The sequence below is a fragment of the Columba livia genome, chromosome 6, assembly GCF_036013475.1.
Source record: "Columba livia isolate bColLiv1 breed racing homer chromosome 6, bColLiv1.pat.W.v2, whole genome shotgun sequence".
NCBI lineage: Eukaryota > Metazoa > Chordata > Aves > Columbiformes > Columbidae > Columba > Columba livia.
The window spans coordinates 31,389,442-31,403,427 of record NC_088607.1 but is presented as its reverse complement, the minus strand read 5'-3'; the positions used below and the strand labels follow the sequence as shown (position 1 = coordinate 31,403,427).

At 37.8% G+C, this 13,986-nt stretch overlaps 1 protein-coding gene across 1 annotated transcript in view; it reads right to left on the bottom strand.

Annotated features, from left to right (window-relative positions):
* BICC1 (BicC family RNA binding protein 1) overlaps positions 1–13,986 on the bottom strand; it is a 101,858-nt gene that overhangs the window by 23,456 nt on the left and 64,416 nt on the right. Inside the window, exons 4-5 of the mRNA XM_065067802.1 lie at positions 1,684–1,763; positions 337–495 (exon numbers count right to left, since the gene is read on the bottom strand). Coding sequence (XP_064923874.1) covers positions 337–495; positions 1,684–1,763 — 239 coding nt within the window. The remainder of the gene's footprint in view (positions 1–336; positions 496–1,683; positions 1,764–13,986) is intronic.

The following is a 13,986-nucleotide window of genomic DNA, read 5'->3' as shown; positions in this document are numbered from 1 at the left end:
CAAGTGTTGAACAGGAAAAAAATTTACAAAAGCAGTGCTTTTCATACTGCTTCTCTACCATTCACTCTAAGTTGCTGACTTCTATATGTTCAAAATTATTTTAATTCATGAGCCATCACAAGTTGTTTCCATCTGTTTTTAAAGATTTGCTCACTTAGGAAGTCCTATGCTTTCCACAGAGCATAAATACTAAAAATCTATTTCCCTGAACATAAACTGACCCGTCCCCAAAACACCCAAACTGATGAAAGATGTTTAAAACTCTTTTATACTCTCAGGAATTACAGTACAAATGAGTTAAAGTACAAATGAGTTAAAGTATTAAAAAATACTTACTTGGTTGCTTTTCTCTGCTTGATTATTCCTATTTGAGTCTGGAAAATGGATATGGCATCCTGTTTCCTCCATCACCTTTTTAATATTATTGCCACCTTTCCCTATCACATGAGAATGTTCTGTATGTGAAACATCCATCTTCAAGGTTACCCGATTGCTCTGGAAATCAAGCATTGATTATTAGATTTGTTCACCAGAAAACCTGACTATTTTAGAGTTGTGTAACCTCAGGAACGACATTCAAAACTGTATTTCCAAAGTATTTTTGCAGAGGCTTAACTGGCTTAACTTCTAGTCAAGTAACATTTTTTTTAATATGGATCATAGTCAGATGTTAAAACATTCACATTTTCTTTCCAATTTGGAAATAACATGGAAATAAATACCCTAAAGATACATCTTCAAAAAATGTCGAAGGCTTTTAAAACATGCCCTAGCTTTTATCAACTGTGACTTCAATGTCTTTTTGCAATCCACTCTAATTTATTTTAATTCTGTGTTATTTCAGTTGCATTCACACACCCCTGTCTGATGTGAAAGCATCATACGAAGACAACTTTGGCAAATCACAGAGCCATGGGACCTAAAACAACAGAATTTTTTCCTCCTTTAACAAACACACTACATTTTTCTGGTATATCAATTTTTAAAATATATAAACACTGCCTTCTGCTGCTCTTAAAAGCTATATTGTTATCAGGCCATAATAATGTTGTTAATATTGTTCAAAAAATTGTGCTTATCACTGCAGTGTTTCTTTTGGCAATCTGTTGAGAGAATCAGCGAGGCGACATACAGCTACACGGAAGCCATATACGCTGCCCCAAAAGACTTGCTATTGAAAAGGAAAGCTGATGGAACGTATGAGACCCCTGGCCAATATTTTAGACATTTTAGAAATTCTGGTCCCAATGTTTCAGAGTATAAAAATGCAGTAACAGTTGAAAACAGGACTGAATGAATGCTCCCAAAATCAAATTTCAAACAAACCCAAAATTTTAGGTTCACTGAAGTGGCCGTATAATCTACTGTTTGCCGCGAAGCTGTGTATTTCAGATTAAAGTAAAACACCCAACCTAGTGAACTAACTGTATGCTTTTAACCATATGGCTGGAAATATTATTCCTATATAGTTTAGACCTGGAAATGGTGCTTTAAGCAAGTATTTTTTGTTGCATGTCTAAATATGTGTGTATTCCCCAAATATTGACATCCAAAAGGAATATACTGGAGGCTTTACTTCAGAGTGTCCATAAATTTCCTCTGTTTAGATTAACCCATTTAAAGAGATCAATATTACCACAAAATTAGGGGTTAAGGTGACTTTCTAAGTAATTTCATTCTTACTTTTGTGTCCAAGACAGACATGATTTTCTCTTTTGCTTCTTTAACATTTTCCTTTTTTCCAGAGACTTTAATATGGGGATCTATAAAAGAAATAAAGACTTGTAAGAAAAATACAGTAAAGCATCTATCAAAAATATCTGAATCCATTATAGTTCAGCAATAAACTGTACCACTACCCTTTGGGATTCAGCTAAAAAACAAATGTATCATTCCATCCCGTCAGCCCCACGGTTAAGATTACCAGATAAGTTTGTTACAGATAACAAACTTAAAATAAATAAAAATCAAATGCCAAATGTGCATCACAGTATCAGAAACATTGTCTGCAATGCAATTACATAGCTAAGTCATCACGTCTTCTCAAACAAATATTATTACAGGACAGCTAGAAGATTTTTGGCAGCCTTATTCAAGCTTAACACAATGTCTAAAAAAAATAATCCTCAAACCCACCCTCATAGTAATTTCATTTTATTTAATTTTTAATTTGTCTCTAGAACTATCCTTTGAAGTTTTAAGCTGGCAATAAAGGTGCATCCATGAGACATTTTCAAATTTAAATTACGAAATCAAATTTAAATTACACTGAAATAATAAATCTAATCTTTGAAGTGTCAAGTATAGAAACTGAAATTTGCCATTAAGCTTTGGACCCAGGAAGAACACCAGCTCACGGCAGCTATTGCCCAGTGAGATCTAAGCTATTGACTCTACACCACACTTCAGGTAACATTGTACTTTTCAGACCATCACCCTCGAACAGCAGGAAGTGCTGTGCTGAGCTGCCAGGTCAGTTCTGTATCCTGGAATATACACCTGGTCAGAAAAATACAGAACTGGCTTTGGAACTAAATCAGGTATCAGTTACTCAAAAAAGTGTGAAAATTACATATTCGATAGTTTAGCAGCACCATCTGGTGTCCAGAAGCATAAAGTGCCACAATGCAAAGTTTCTGTCAAAACATTCAATTAAAACAAACAAATCCCCAACTACCACCCACATTTCTAAGTGTTAGAAACAAGGACATGATTTTGCAGGTGATGCCTATTTCTCTTTCCTCAGCCCCTGAGTCCTCTGTCCTTCTGGTGGGTAACAAGTGCTTTCTCCCCTGTGACAGGATAAACTGTTCTCAAAATTTCTAAACCCTCTTAGGGCTAAGGAATTAATCTTATTGATTGAGGTAGCTAGATACACACATCTTAGGGTATATAAAAGTAAACATATTCTCAATGGCAGGAGAATACATAGCTGTAGCACAACATATCTGCCTTTTCCATCATCTCAGTGCCTGAAATCACTACTAAAGAAATGCCAAATAACAACTTCAGGTTGTAAACCTGTTGTACTCAATTGAAAATTGAAAGCATTTAAGCCATGTCTGGATACTCTCTTCGTTCCAACAATAAAAAGCCTCCAGTCTTTACCACTGGGAAGTTCTGAGCACATTCATCTGGGGATACAGAAATCTTGAAGGAACACAGGATTCACTGCCAAGTTTCATGAAAGTCAACAAAAATGCAGCATTTTGAGTTCTGCGAAACAGATATATTCCACTTTTAAAAATGGAAAAAGTGTAGCTGCAAAAACATGGTACATGCATGGAATCTACAGAAGCTCCAAAAATCTGCTGCTTCAGCCTTTTCACGATGAAGCAAAGTTAAAAAAAAAAAAAAGAAAAACAAAAGCAAAGTAGTCTTAAGGGCAATTTTTCTTTCTTTTTTTTAAAGCTGACAGTAAGCCATGTGGTTCTAATGTGTTTAAGCTGCGAATGATATTTGAAGTGGGTGTCGCAGGCAGCGATTCCCAGCAGCAGATTCTATCACGCTATGTCTGCTCCAAGGGCTCTTTAGAGGCAACCAGAAACAACACAAATCCAGACCACCACCACTTCGGGGCTGATTTTCACATATTAGTTAACATTATATTTCAATACGCATTTGGTCACAAGTATGAAAAATATCTGAAATAAGCCTGGCATCCTACTAGTACCAAAGAAGATTATTGCTATTCCATAATATTAATTGTTTAGCTGTGGGTGAAAATATATTTTATAACATCTATTTTTTCCATTTCTTGTCTCTGTTGGACTCCTAGTTTTTGCTGATACTGACAGCTCCAGCAAAAATCTCGTATTTCTACATTTACCCTTTGTTCTTTTAGAAGAAAAAGAGTTCAATTACTCACTTGAAAAACAAAAGCAAAGAAGAATCCACAACTGAAAAGAGAATCCACTGACGCCAGTGACAATTCTAAAACATACTATGAAATCTTTTGAGCTGGTTTTAAGTACCCTCTCCTGACTTGGCTTCTTCTCAATGACACAGTGGTTGGTAATGGATATGAAGCAACTTGTTTTTAAGTTCAGAGAATTCTTCCTTAACTGAACCAACAAACAAACAGATCCTGCAGGAACTGCTTAAAAATTCAGAGGGGCAATTACATCATATAATCTGATTTTCTGTGTATTACAGACTCCTATATTTCTTAAATATACCTCTCTGCGGAATCACTTTGTTTGCAGTTCCTCTGGAAAATGTGGATAAATGGAAAATTGCCTGCTATAAAGGTTCAGCAGCTTCAGCCTCCCAGATTTGTGCCTGATTTGTGACAGTTTTCACTTGGGCTCACAGGTTCTTGTATTATTTCCACCCCCCCCGCTCCAAGATTAAAGAACCCTTAGTGTTCAATAATATCTTCCCACGAAGGTCCATACGTCTTAAGGAAATCACCTATTATTTTACCATCTCCTTTTCTGAGCCCAACCCTAAATATTCTAATTTGACAAAAACATTAAGGAAAATGAGTTAGAGAAGTTGACTGTGTTTGTTTTGGGATTTTTTGGGGGGGCGTTTTGTTGTTGTTGTTTTTTCTCTCTCCTGGCTAAATTACTTATTTTCAAAGTCAAGGACTTTCCATTTCTGTTTTCAAACACTGCACCACAGGTGGATTTGTCAGGACATAACCAGAAGGCAACAAAAGTGCTCAGAAGCCCAGTGCAAATCAGGCTGCACTTGACCTCAAACCACTGTCTGCTAAACAGAGGAAACCCATCACTGGTGGAATCAGCATCTACCTTCAGCTTTCTGGTTAATCTGAAGTATTTGGTGGAAAAGATTGGAACTGGCTAGTATCTGAAGATGGTTTTCAGGCTTTCTGTCCGAGTAGGAATGAAATGACTAAGTAAAAATCTTTGCACATCAATACAAGGGAGTAGCTAGAACAGTTGACTCAAGCTTTCTAAATCTTTTCTGAAACCGTTGCCACCAATAAGGAGTCAAATACATTAAAAATGGTACCAGACAACTTGTAACTTCTTGGCACCACAAGCTTGGGGTGTTTAGTACTTGTGTATGACATGTGGTGACTATTTGCTATTGTATTTACATTAGACCGGGCTGAATGTAAAGCTTTTCCCTGACACCTATTTTCCAGGTGGAAGTATTTATTCCATGGATTTACAGTTACATTGTTTAATTTAGCCAAAATTTACTACCTTGTCTTAGTACCAAGATAGAAATATGCAGCGTATAAAGCTCTACATTTAGTATTTGAAGTCCCTCCAGGGTACAACGGTAGCAATGCATTCTCAACCAAGTCCAAAACAAGACAATTAGCACTGTTATAAGTCTGAAGAGGACTGCCCAACATAAAGGTACAGGAGGTGTAACATATGCATAGTACTGTCCGTACAGATACACCGAAGAACACCCTCCAGTCAGCATCTAGGCTGACGTGGCTGACCATAGCACCTGCACAATGTGGTTTTTTTGTTTGTTTGGAATTATACTTTAATTAAACTAGAGTTACGGCAAAGAACAGATGCCTAGCGTGAATGTAGAACATGAGGCAACAAAGCTTTAAAAACTATTTGCAAACATAGAAGAGTTTCAGAAGAAGCCTGTGTGCTCTAATGTTCCAAATGCAAGTGCAGCATCAGAAGCTGGGAAAGAGTTTGACTCATAATAAAAAACTGCAGCAGTGTCTTGCAAAATATATATATATATATAAAAAAAATATCTTTGTGTAGTAATCTATCTTTTAATTGATTTTGATGGGCAGTATCTTCTTCCCTAAGAAAAGATAAATTCAATTTTAACAGACCGGGTTTCTCTCTCCCCCACCCCTTCTCAAGAATGGAAGAATATTTACATAAAATAGAAAGCTGAAGTTACACAACAGAAAACACTGAATTTTTTTCTCAACAGTCTTCATTTTGCCAGACTCCTGCCTTGAAGTGGCCTTTTATTGCTCCTATCCACAAATTCCTCACTCCACACTTTGGCAGAGCTTTCCCCTCCTCAGCCTTTGTCCACAGCTACACCAGCAAGCCTCCAGCTTTTTTGCTACTATTGTGTGCAACATTTCAGTAAACAAAATAAAATTCCTCTGAGCAAGAAGACATTTCTTGCAGTGTAAATGCATCTATACTGAACTTTTGCCAGGCAAGAAGTATTTCAAGTAATTAACATGTTTAACTGTGTAGGCCTCTCCTGCAAATCAGACATTACACTTAATGTCTCTTCAGAGCACAGCTATGCACCTAGATTGTTTACAGCATGAACAGACTTAAGTTACAGCAATAACACTGGTCTAAAAACAGTGAGACAACTGGGCAGAAAACACAAAAACACAGTAAGCTATATGAGAAGTCAAAATAAAAAGAGAAAGCCACATGAACACACGTAACTTGGCATGTTTTCCACTCAAAGAGCAAGTACATTATTCACACTACAACGAGGTCAAACATGGGTCTACAGAAAAAGTGAATTCATCAAAAAGGTCAAGAAAGACTTCCTATTAATATGGAAAAAGGGAAAACAATTTAATGCGTTTAAATAAATTAAGAAGTACTGTGTGTACCGTTGTTACAGCAGATATTCACTGACCAAACTACATGGATTGATGATAATTGATGATAAACAAGACAGACTTGAAATAGGCTCCATCTATTCCCATGGAAAAGCAGCATTAGGCTAAAAGCATGCAGCAAATGCTCATGATTAAGGGCATATGCAAAACAACTTGATCGAATAGAAAGGAAACTTGTCACTGGGCACTTCTTGCTGTTGGCTTATCAGTTTAAAAGAATTCTCATCCTCTATTACTTCACCTCACAGTATCCTGAATAGAGAAGAAAAAAGCTATTTGTGTATTAAGGCAGAATGCAACAGGCTGTTTCCTCCTGCAGACACAGCCCTCAACAACACGGGGCTTATTGCTTTAGGTTTGGTGTGGTGGTGGGTTGTTTTTTGGTAGTTGAAATATCGTTCAGAAATGATGATGATGATGCTGCAGTCTGATTTAAAGCAGCTAACTCGGGCATGATCAAAAGCCAACCCAAAGCATCACAAAACTCAACATGGGCTGCAAGCAATTAATAGTGTCTTCAGAATAGACATATCCTCAGGCTCTGGGCATCAGAGGGGATCTGTTTGTTGTGGACAAACAGCTGACTAAAAGTCCTTCGGAAGAGCCAGAGCTACTGCCTATATGTGCGCCTGGCATTTGAAAGGCTCTTTGCCTTCTCAGACCTTTTTAACTCTTAACTTCTCCCCTTACCGGCATCCAACTCCAAGCCATCTTCAGGAGAATCTCTGTTCTACACAGAATATGAGAAGAAAGCTGAGAACAAGTAAACACTTGTTGCACTGCTTCTGCCACAGCTCCAGGGAGAGCAGTTTACAATACAATCCTTTGCTCTTTTCACATTTTAGTAGTTGTTACGTAGTCACCTCAAAAGCATTAATATCGGAGCATTGCGTTCAATCCAGCACTCTAACAACTGTATGATGATGAAGCCTACTATCCGCTCTTTACTTCTCTCAACCATTTCTAAAAATGCATGTATATGCAGATATACATACATAGACATACACACAGGCATTCACGAAGCAGAGACTGGGTAAAACATCAACCTTACAAAACAAAAGAAATGCCATGCAACATCCGGTGGAGCACAGAAAAACACCTTGTTTCTTGAAGATTTCACAGTGTAGTTCAAAAGAAAACTTTAAAACATGTTAACAGGCTACTTTAACTAAAACAGCTACTTAAAGTGAAATATCTGTTTGATGTAGCCTCACAAATGAAAATAAATAAAACGAGGTGCACTTGTATATCAAATCATAGCTGAACCTCACACATTTGGGTCTCTTCGCGGCCTTGATACACCCAGCAGAACAACGAAAATAAGCGTTCAGAATGCTCAGAATTCAGTGAAAATTCACCAGAAATACCAGATAAGCTTTAAAATAATAGATTACCTGTAAAACTTATTATTTTTGGAGAAATAAACTATTGATGACTGGATGTTGGACCCAGTGACAGAGGAAATGAAGCTGGAAAGACTTCTCTTAAAGCATAAGCAAAGAGGCAAGACAAGGAAGAGGTAACAGAACACATGGCAATTTAAACAGAAGAGTGACCAGATTTGAAGGGAGTAAGGGAAGGCCAAGGTGGAGAAGAAGAAAACCTGAAAAGAAGAAATGAGAATGAATTAATTGTAATCACCCAGAGACTCCAGTTCAGTTACACCATTTCAGCATCTTACCACCATAATTAGCCTAAATTCTTTTTTTTTTTTCTTTTTTCTAAAAAAGGTCATTAGGGACATATTATAAATGCATTCAGACACTAAAAGGCACATGCCGTGCTGCAATTTTGCTACTTCTTGGGCAGTCGTTCTTCAGCCTCTTGCCTAAGCAGCCACCCAAAGCAAGTCAATCTCTCAGCAGGACACAGAGTCTGTTATGTCATATTTTTTTCAGCATGGAACCAACGAATTCACAGTTTATTACTTAAAAGGCTGTTGCCTTTGTATCTCAAAACACAAAAACAGAACCACAATGCCAGGGAAACAAAAAAAAAAGAGAAGAGAAAAACTATAGTATTAGAAGATCAACTTGAGAGGATTTAAAAAACAACCCACAACATTGCTATAAAAAAATAACACCATTCTATCTTCACTGCACGCAGACTCACATTCAAGGTTCAAATTGTGATGCATAAGCCTCAAGATAATTTTAGTTTCTTACACACACGTTTGCAAAATCATTGTGGCCGTGTTTTGCTAAATAAAAAGCATCGTAACATCTGACTCATGAGCCTAAATAGGTGCCTGAGGCTCAACCTTCTTCTCAAATCGTCCCACACCCAACTCCAATATGCTTACTTTGCATCTTCATGCTCCCCGGTCACTGCTGTGCCTTTTCATGTCTTACTGCTCCAACCCACTGTATTCTACCACCTGAGCTGTTTTTTTACAGCCACTGGAACACATTAGTTCTCTGGCTGGAACAGGAGGATGCAGCCGGTTGGCAGCAAAGACCTCTGCACTACACACACCTGAGGGAACAGAACAAACAGAACTGTCCTCTGAGCATCAGTATGAAATGAAACCTTAGCAGAAAGATCAAAAGAGCTGGTTCTTGACAGGACATCAGACACCTGGTGACTAAAGCCAAATATAGCTAAGCATAATGTTTTTGGTTACAACTACAGAGAGTCTATTATTTTCTCTGCTTTAGTATCACACTACCACAGAGTAAAAAGATTCGCTCCATAAAAATTTCCCTTTCCTGGATTGTTTTAGTTCTACATGTTCTTATTTCAACTGTGTTTCTGCTGAATGTAGTGAACTGCCTTTTTTTTGTTGATTTTGTCTCTGTTTTTAAACAAAGAGAAAAATAGTCCAATAGAAAAACATCCATATAACCCTCTTGAAAGCTAACCAAGAAGCACCAGCTACATGAAGTACTTGAAAATTATTATTTCAAGTTACAGCAAGGCATAGTCAGATCACACATTATGAATGTATTTGCCTTTCAGCGTCCCACCCCAGCCCAAACATAACAGGTAGAAATGTCCAACATAAAGCGCTTAATCAGCCACCAAGTAAAGATGTGAAGCACAATGAACACAATGCCGAGTTGGAACACCCCCCAGAGGAACAGAGCACCCCAGAGAGGAGACACCCATATGGAATAGGAATGGTTATATATGACCAATTGGCAGGTGGTAGAGAGATATTCCTGGCCAGTGCAATGTCAACAGTAAGATTTGAGAAAAAAAAATATTGCAAACACCAAGCAAAAAAAGCTCCATTGGATGGTTTTACTATTTGCATTCTAGTTAACTATTGGTAAAGACTGAGTTTAGAGCTCTAACAGATCTTTGTTACTCATCTTGAACAGTACTTGCTTTTTCTTACCTATGATAAAAATAACACCTGTGTATTTGGAAAAGGCATTCACTTATTGCTCAGTAATCCTACACGGTCTAATAGTGTTTTAACGGTCTCTTATGAAAGAGAACCCAAGCGCAAGCAGATCATACTCACTGCCTGCTTCATCTTTACCGCTACCGGATACAAGTAACATCGCTTGCAATAGAGAGATACTACAGAAGAAAAACTTTCTTAACTCTTTATGAAGCTATAAAAGCAGCAGTCATTTTTTTTTTTATACAGAAAGATCACTTTTCTATATATAAGGTTTGAAATGTTAGATTTTAGTAGATATAATGAAGTTATGATAATATTAAGTGCACAAAATTGCCACGATTGTTAATGATTAGTTTCTGCATTTTTGCCATTCATTGAACAAGGTTATTTTTTAAAAAGCATAAGTTGCACCCCTCCCCTTGTTTCATTTTTCTGAAGTCAGCATGGCAATGTGATAGCTTTATCCATGCATTACTGCTCTGCAGGTTGTAGTCTCCAGGAAGAAAGAGTAAGCAGATACGGGAAGTAGTGTTACCATCTTTCTTCTAAATGAATTTGTGATGCACCTAATCAAGAAAACAACACGTAGTGAAAAGTATTTATGACTGTTGAAAACTTCAGTATGCTTTTTTACAAGTGATTTTTGATGCAAATACTGATTTACACATTTTAATCATACAATAAGCTCCCATTTCTCAGCTTTTAGCACGGTAATATCCATATGGCACTGTAACCGTTGTATATCTTACATCAAAAGGTTATTCTTATTTGGAGATATTATATTATTTTCTCCATAATGACTGGCAGTTTGTGGCTATCTGGGAGATGAACCTTCATCTGCTGAAGGACACTGACCTACTTAAAAGCTTCTGCTTCTTTTTTTAGGGAGGGTTTCAGAGCAAGTAAACACCACACTACCCACACTGCTCCTCTCTAAGAGTAATTTCTTTATGATATGCTTAAAAAAAACACCCAAAAGCTGTCAGGTGTTGCTCTGAAATCAGGAAACAATCCCTGTGCTGTTCTCAGATGAATTTTCTCTGCATCTCTTCTACCTGCCTCTCTCCAGTATTAGACCAATAGCAAAACTCACATCCGGAAAATTAAATCATCTGTTGAACATCTCTGTGATGTGAATTTCAGCAGCCGTTCCGCTAAAATGCTTTTTGTGTGCCCCAAAATGGGGTTTAAATAAAAGGATGGGGAGCACAGAGTGGAAGACTATGTCAGTCTCTAGTTTACATGTAAACGCAGTAAGCAGCACATCGCAAGGTATCTGCTAATGGCTAGAAGCTCCTAAAAATCCAAGAAGTCAGCTAATTCCAGTTTTTGCTGAATGATTGTGGCAAATTTCTACTTCCAAGTAATTTAATTACAATGATAAGAGTTTATATTACTACATTCCAGGGCTTGAAATTTCAGTTTCTACTAGAGATACTGCCAAGCACTCCCAGTGGATACTGAGGCCCTCGATAATCCCCTTCATATTACAACTCTGTTTGTATTCTGGCTCTCCCTTATCTGCCTGAGTACAAGCAAATTGCTGCTGTGGCAAGTACAGCAAGCCCTAGTCAGAAACAGAAAAAGGACAAAACATTGCTCCAACTCTTCTTCCAGGAACAAACATGGATCAAATCACTCTGCTGTAAATTTACTAGAAGCACCATGCCCACCTGCTGGCTCCCTTGCTACTTAGAATTTGTTTCCTTAAATAATTCAGAAATGTGACCATAAAAACGTATCTTTGAGTGATACAATTAATGATTTTACATTTTTCGGGTAGAACCAGCATTTGTTGCTGTACATGCACGCACACAGAGCTCAGAAGAATCGACAAGCCAACTGCAAATGAGATAAAAGGCTCGAGCAATAAAGGTGATTTTCTTTAAAAGCTTTCTCAGCTGTCACCTACACTGCATGCAAAGGGGGAGGAATTCATTGATCTGGCTGGTTTCTCAGATGGCAGCATTAGGAAGCTCATTTAAATAACTCCAGTAAATGAAGTATTTGCTGCCAGCTGCTGGCACAAGGATGCTATGGATTTGTTTGTGTCTAACTGCTCAGATCGAATCAACATGAGCTCCCGTGGCCAAGTTCCAAACGGCCTGGGACAGTCTTCTGTTCATTTATTTATTGCAAAACAGAGAGGAGTCATCTGTGCTTGGGTCAGCTCCTCCAGAAACAAAAGAAATAAACTAACTTGTGATCTAAACACAAAGGTTCGTTAATTTTTAAAGTACACAGTTATAGGGTTTGGGGAATTTTTCTTCAGAATATGAGAAACAGTATGCACTGGCAGTTTCTCATTTACAGAGAAAGTTAACAAAAAGCAGATGTCGCTCATAACGCAGCGACTGCAATACATGTTGTAATTAATCTGGCATTCCAAACAATAAACACAATGTCAGCAAGAGACTTGCTTTAAATCAATTACGTATTGATTGCCTTAGCACCATAATACAGAAACTATTCACCATTTACAAAGTTGTGTTTAGATAAGCAAGTTATTAAACGGTAACAGGTAATCTTAGCAGCGAGTAGCTAGGGTGAATACTCTGAGAACTATTAAAACCACACAGATTCTTTTCATAAATATATTTACAAGCCAAACATCAACACAAAAAACAGCTGAATTTTTCCAGCTTTATATCTCAACCTGAGGAGAGCAGCCACAAAAAAAGAGACTGGATGATATTTTATGTGTGCATGCACTTTGAATTGCAAAATACACAAATATTGTCAATCTTGGCAAATTACAGAAAAATTAGATGATTGTGAGGAATGTGAGATTCAGGCCTTCAGGTAGAGAATATATCCAATCCACTTAGCAAATGGGTGCCAGTGAGATGCTGAGAAACTCAAAAGTCATTTTTTCAAGTTCTATATTCACAGCTAAAAGTAAAAAAAAAATGCTGTGTTAGTTTCCCAATAATTGTTTCTTTATAGCAAAGAAAAAAAAAAATATTACAACCCAGTTCCAGCATCTCCTACAAATGCGTCATGTCCCATCAATTTAAAGCAGGAAAACTCAGAGCAACAGCTGTTGGACAAACAACATGAAACAGCTGAAAATTGTCCCCACAGTTTCGCTGTCTAAATATTTGTGGGAGAAGACAAGTTTTCCATCAAGTATAGAAAAGTCAAAGTCAAATTCTAGCTCACAAGTATAGTTAAAAGAAAGTAAAAATTGGTAATTCAATCGATAATAAATGTGTCATATTCAAAGAATTGCTTTCAACTGATTTTACTCTGACAAGTTTCAACCAGAATGAAACAAAGAATTTTTGCAAATACTTGTTTTTACTGCTACTACCAGGTGTAAGAGCCACTCCAAAAATTACCTGCAAACACACGACTTACAAAACAAAGACGCTGCTTGCGAGAAACTCCTGAATGTCAATAACCCCTCACTGATGTATTCCAGGCACTCGCTGTGTACCTCGCCTGCTTTTTCCCCACTGAATACAGCATCCAAAGGGCAGAGGAGGCATGGGTGAGCTCCTGCGCATCACCACCTTGGTTCAAAAGACACACCAAACACAGGTGTCCTGCCACCCACCAGCAAAACCAGCTGGGACAGCACAACATTCACCAGTCGGCTCTACATACCTGGGCACTGCTCACAGCGCTCCCCTGCCAGCAGGCGAGAACAGGGCAGCGACGGGCACCGCTTGCAGACACACACTGAGGAAGCTAAATTTAAGCACTTAAATATAAGTTACCAGGTGTTCATCTTCAGCCGCTGCTGAACTCAGCAATGACTGGGGTTCAAGTTGTATTTACTAAAGTGACAAAAGGGGAAGAAGCAAAAATGAGGGGAAAAGTATCCTTGTCTGTCAATGTATATTGGTGGGGGGAGAGGGGAGAGAAAACCAAAGAATTAATCACCAAGAGCCTGTTCCTTCTTGAGACTTTCTTCCTTTGGGCTGATCTGATATTTACAGTGCTGAGTAGTTTTTTTTAGTACCATGAATCAGCCAATTAAACGCAAAGTCCATTTTTTCCTGAACTCAGACTTCATTATCACTTCCATCCTGTATTTTACCAGTAATTCATGCTGCTAAAGGCCTTCTCTATATTA